This window comes from Eufriesea mexicana, unplaced genomic scaffold (assembly GCF_001483705.2).
Source record: "Eufriesea mexicana isolate 0111107269 unplaced genomic scaffold, ASM148370v2 scaffold5018, whole genome shotgun sequence".
Lineage (NCBI taxonomy): Eukaryota > Metazoa > Arthropoda > Insecta > Hymenoptera > Apidae > Eufriesea > Eufriesea mexicana.
Genome location: NW_016912973.1, coordinates 415,389 through 420,147, shown reverse-complemented (window position 1 = coordinate 420,147; position 4,759 = coordinate 415,389). Strand labels below are relative to the sequence as shown.

The window sequence follows — 4,759 nt, the reverse complement described above, 5'->3', positions numbered from 1 at the left end:
CCCTACCTTTGCCCGAAGAGAGAACGAAGACCTCGATATCGGGGTCGATATGCGCGAAAGGTAAGCCAAGAGCGATTCGTGTAAAGTTTGTTCTCGCGTCGACATAACAGCCGATCAGATGTCGGATGGAATAACGTCCACTAATGAAATCTCAAATACTAAATGGTATTGTATCTCGTGTTTTGCAAAACCAAACTTCCCTCCTTTTCCGCTTCTTCTTGTTGCAGTTTCTTTCTACGATACGATAAAAGCGATTCCGCGAAATCGGAGCCGCAGAATGCGCTAGTTTAGATACCGAATCGCCTTCGCTTCGTTAAGGAGTGTAAAGTTCGATACTCCGTCTCGAAAGCAATTCTCTAGTCAACGAGTCTTCCTACCCGGCTCGACGATTGCCTCGTTCATTGTTTCCCCTTGGAAATTATGCAACACGTTGGAACATGGGTCAGGTCTTGCGTTTCCGACGAAGAAGAAAAGAGAGACGGTTGCCTCGATTTTCTATTCGTCGCGGATGTTCGAAATGGCAGAACCGGAAGTAGTCCTGTGTCAGAACATGCCTATTCCATCTACGGGTATTTCCTTTATAGCTGGTCGTTCCCTCTGCCATGGGAACCCATCGGGACATCGTCTTACACGGGCCGAAGGGACGTAAATTCAGAAAAAGGAAATACGGGAATTACCATGACGTTCTATCGTTCCCACATTCTTCTGCCCGGCGTCGCAACATCGCGTAAAATTTTTATTTCTTTCTTTCTTCTCGCCATTGCAGTTCTATCTTTATCTAGTTTTCGCGCTCGGGGGCGAGTTTCATCGTTTCAAGCAAAGAGCCCATCTTTTTTTATCACTAATAATATAAGTTCGCGTGACGCGAGTAATTCGCGTAGAAGCAAACAGTTTCATACAGGGGTGCCTGTATGGGAGCAGAAATTATCCGACATTCGTCTGTGACACGCCGGCCATTAAGCCTAAAGACCGTTGCATCCAGCCTTTTTACAAACTGCCGCTTATTAATTGCTTAGCTCGCGAGCAGACAGTGCAGGAACGAACAACATTTTCGTCGGTAAGATTCACTGATTCCTCGAGTGATCGCACGTCGGAGGAAAAAATCGATTTAAAAATCGAAGTAATTAAATTCGCGGAAAGTGTCCAGGTGTTTCCTGCTTAAATTTAATTAAATCGATAAGCAGACGCGTTATCGCGTGTATTATCTATTGGTTACAATTAACGAAGCAGAAGAAACGAACTTGTTGCTTCTATGCCGTTGTGGACAATTAAGGAAGGATAGAGGAAAAGGCGATAAAACGGAGAGAGTTTACGCAGATACAACGTTCGCGAGGGATTATTTTATTGTTCTGCCAGCATGCACCTAAATTAAGACCAGTGAAACACGTGTTAAATGTGCTAGAACGCCAGTAGAAGAATTCTCACGCGACGAAAGAGACACCTGCTTTCGACTATTCGCCTCCCGATGGGAAATAGCTTCGTTGTAGCAATTAATAAGGGAGCAATCGGCGATCCATTATCTCACGAGAGGCGAGTCTCCATTCGCGCGGACTTCTCTTCCGCTTTTAAACTCATTTCCGCCCACGTGTAGTTGACTGAAGACTACCGAGTTCGTGGAAGATGTTAATACTTTATCCTTTAAAACGATTTCCTTATCAAGCGGCTCGAGCGAAAGGACATTCTCGTTCGAAGACGAGAGAAGATTTCGCGAGGAGACCTCTCACGATCCAGAAATTCTCGACGATTTGCGAAATTTTTCTCAAATCTTTAACAACGCTTTGACCGATGACGCAACGGAAACGACTGTCCCGCGGATGGAAATAACTTCTAAGACGACAAAACAGTCGCCATAAGAACGTGAGGAGAACATCACGTGCTGAATTTTCCGAAGACGTCACGTAACACGCGTAGCTTTCCCCGTACACTACCGACCCTTCTGTCCTATTTCAAACCTTGGAAGCTAATTTCCCTGACAGAGACGTTTCCATTCGTTTCCCTCCTTTTCCATCTCGGCCGCAAACCGAGGAACGAGAGAACTAAATCAATGTAGGACATTTATATTGGCTGGAAATCGCTGACTCTCGCTACTGTGGACACCCACCAGGACATATTAAGATTTCTGATCCGACTTGCCGGCTGTCAGACATTTTTATTATTGCGTGCCCACCGACCACCACCGACTCGGAAATAAAACGTGAATTATTGGCCACACGGTGTCCTCTCTCTTCGCAGTAGCCAATCCGATTTTGCTTTCCTCGGGTCTATCGTCGCTTCCGTTGATCCCGATCGAATCGCAACGATAGCTCGATTTTTCTCTTCGACATTCCCCCGCCATACGTTCTGAAATGGAGAAGAGACTCGCGGAAAGAAGGGAGAAAATACGATGCAACGCCGCCTATGCACGGAAGCGACCGATGTCAAAGCAATTCATTTAAATTAATAGGTCCAGAGGCCGAGCCTTTATCGCGTGATTAGTAGCAGCTTTTTTTATGCCCCCACCCTGGCTGGGCGTTCGTATTTGTACTCCCGTTATCGTCTACTGCCACGATAAACCTGATGCTTTTATCGCACACAATTATATGCCCCGTTCCTCCCTCCAAAGATACGGATGCGTTCTGAACACTCTCGAAGATCTTTTGTTCTTAGAACTAGATTCCGCGTCGTATATTTTCTATTTCTTCTTCTTCTTTTTTTTCCCCTTTTACTCCGCATTTTACAAGTTATATCGTGATTTTTCTCCTCCCTCTTAAGCACAACGAGAAACGTTTCTTCGCTTGAAATTTACAACGCTCACTTGTCGGTATTCCCTGGATGGCATCGAATCTAAACGTTATTGACTGATACGTACAATTATGCAAATTTGCCTTTGCACAAAGTGAGAACTCCCGATGACCCGTGTTATCAGAAGGACGGATCTAGACGCATCTTGGTTTGTTAGTAGCGAATCGTGTTCCGCTATTGGTTCCTATCAGCCCCACTACCCAGTCCGGTCAATCGGCGCGCTGACGCGCAGCCAAGCTGCTCGCAGTCTCGTGTCGCCCTTTGCGTGGTCGGTATCGAATTCTCCCTTTGCCTTCGAGCTTCTTGTCACTCGTTGAAGCTTCCACGTCAACTTGCGCGCAACGCCGAATCGCGGGACGAAGGTGGAAATTGAGTTGGACCAAAGCGTCGCGCCATACTCTTCCGCGGACAGCCGTGCGTGCCATAGAGGGACGATTTCGCGAGAGATTCTGCAAGTTGTTGAAAAGTGGAAGTTGCCAGGATTCTTTCGCAGACCCCGGAGCCGTTAAATTCAGCCTAAACGACCATAGTCCTCGCGTTAACCGAAACTTGGTTGTTCCTCTCGTTCTGTCGCGCTTTTCGTCGCGCTCTCCGTCGTCTGACTGGCAGCAGGTGGAGAAGGTGGTAGCAAAGTGGAGGGGCACGAAGGAGAGAGGAGAAGCACGGACAAAAGTTTTCGGCAGAACGGCGGCGGGAGAGGAGAGGAGCTCTCGACGGGAGAATAAGGGAAGCGGTGTGGAATATTTTAACATATATCACGGTGAAATTGGGACGAGGGTATGCTGCCGCGAATCTCTCCTTCTGCACCACTTTCCACCCCCGCGTTCATCCACGCTGGCAAATCGCCGGTTCCCCGCGCTGCCGCGGTTATGTTGTCCCACCGCGCGATCTGACTTGCTTTCGAGAGCTTCCCGTCATTCCTGACGACATGTTTGTCTGTCCTGCTGACTACGGCAGCTATAAAATGGTAAGGGACAAGGACGCGAGTCATTTTTCGTCATCGTACTCCGTGTGTCCACCCTTTCTTTATTTCTTTTCTACTCGGTAATACACCGTAACCCGCGTAGAATGGAACAGTGGATGTACCGTAATTCGACGAATGTTTCGGATACTTTGTACAGTTGAACGCGTTATCTTTTGCTCGGAGTTATCGCAGCATTAATAACCTTAATCGTTGTTTGTTGCAGTATGGCTCGGATGAATTTGGGCAAGACTCTCCGAGATACACCTCTCCTAAAGCTGCAGCCCTTTACGCAGATCCCTATTACATCGGTAAGTTACACGAATTTCTCATTTCCACGTGCGTATTAGAGACGATAAAACGCTAATACGCGGAAACAGGAGCTGAACGTTAAGTCAAAATTCAAGCGAGAAGAAAAGTGTTACGGGGAAAAAGGAAAAGTCATTGTATCGTCATTAGCATCGTCTTCTCTTAAATTGCTATCGATCGTTAGCTGAAAATCTGAGTCGTTCGTTATCGAACACGCCACTGAAAGTAACATCGAGCCTGTTCCGTTGGATCGATCGATCGTACTCTAATGATCAACGAAACTTGGATTGAACGTGCCAGTCGTCGTTCGTCTACGCGTTTATCCCGCGTACACGTATCTATATCTGCTGGAAATCGCGTAACGATTCGAACGAACGATAAAAGGGACTTTACGATCGCGGTAATATTCAACTGTTTAACGCTCGCTCGTAAAATTCGCTGCTCTGCCTGTCGCGCGTAAAAACAATAACAATCTCTCGTTATTTGTTCGAACGGCAGCGTGTCGGTGTTACTCGCGCTAAAATTCGATGGCACGCGGGTGCGGATGAAAAAATCGCGCGCGGGAAAGCCGCGTCGCCGCGTTCCACCGATCCATACTTTATATCGCTTTATATCGCGAATCATCGGTGTTTCTATTTAATACCAATTTAATCGTATTGCACAACGGACATCTCGATGCTATTTTCCACAAATCTCCTTCCCCCTCTT

At 47.0% G+C, this 4,759-nt stretch overlaps 1 protein-coding gene across 11 annotated transcripts in view; it reads left to right on the top strand.

Annotated features, from left to right (window-relative positions):
• Window positions 1-4,759, top strand: part of LOC108551807 (transcription factor 12) — an 86,962-nt gene that overhangs the window by 70,545 nt on the left and 11,658 nt on the right. For all 11 annotated transcript variants that reach the window (XM_017906103.1, XM_017906112.1, XM_017906109.1 and 8 more), the window contains one exon: window positions 3,969-4,053. In XM_017906103.1, the coding sequence (XP_017761592.1) occupies window positions 3,969-4,053 (85 nt within the window). The remainder of the gene's footprint in view (window positions 1-3,968; window positions 4,054-4,759) is intronic.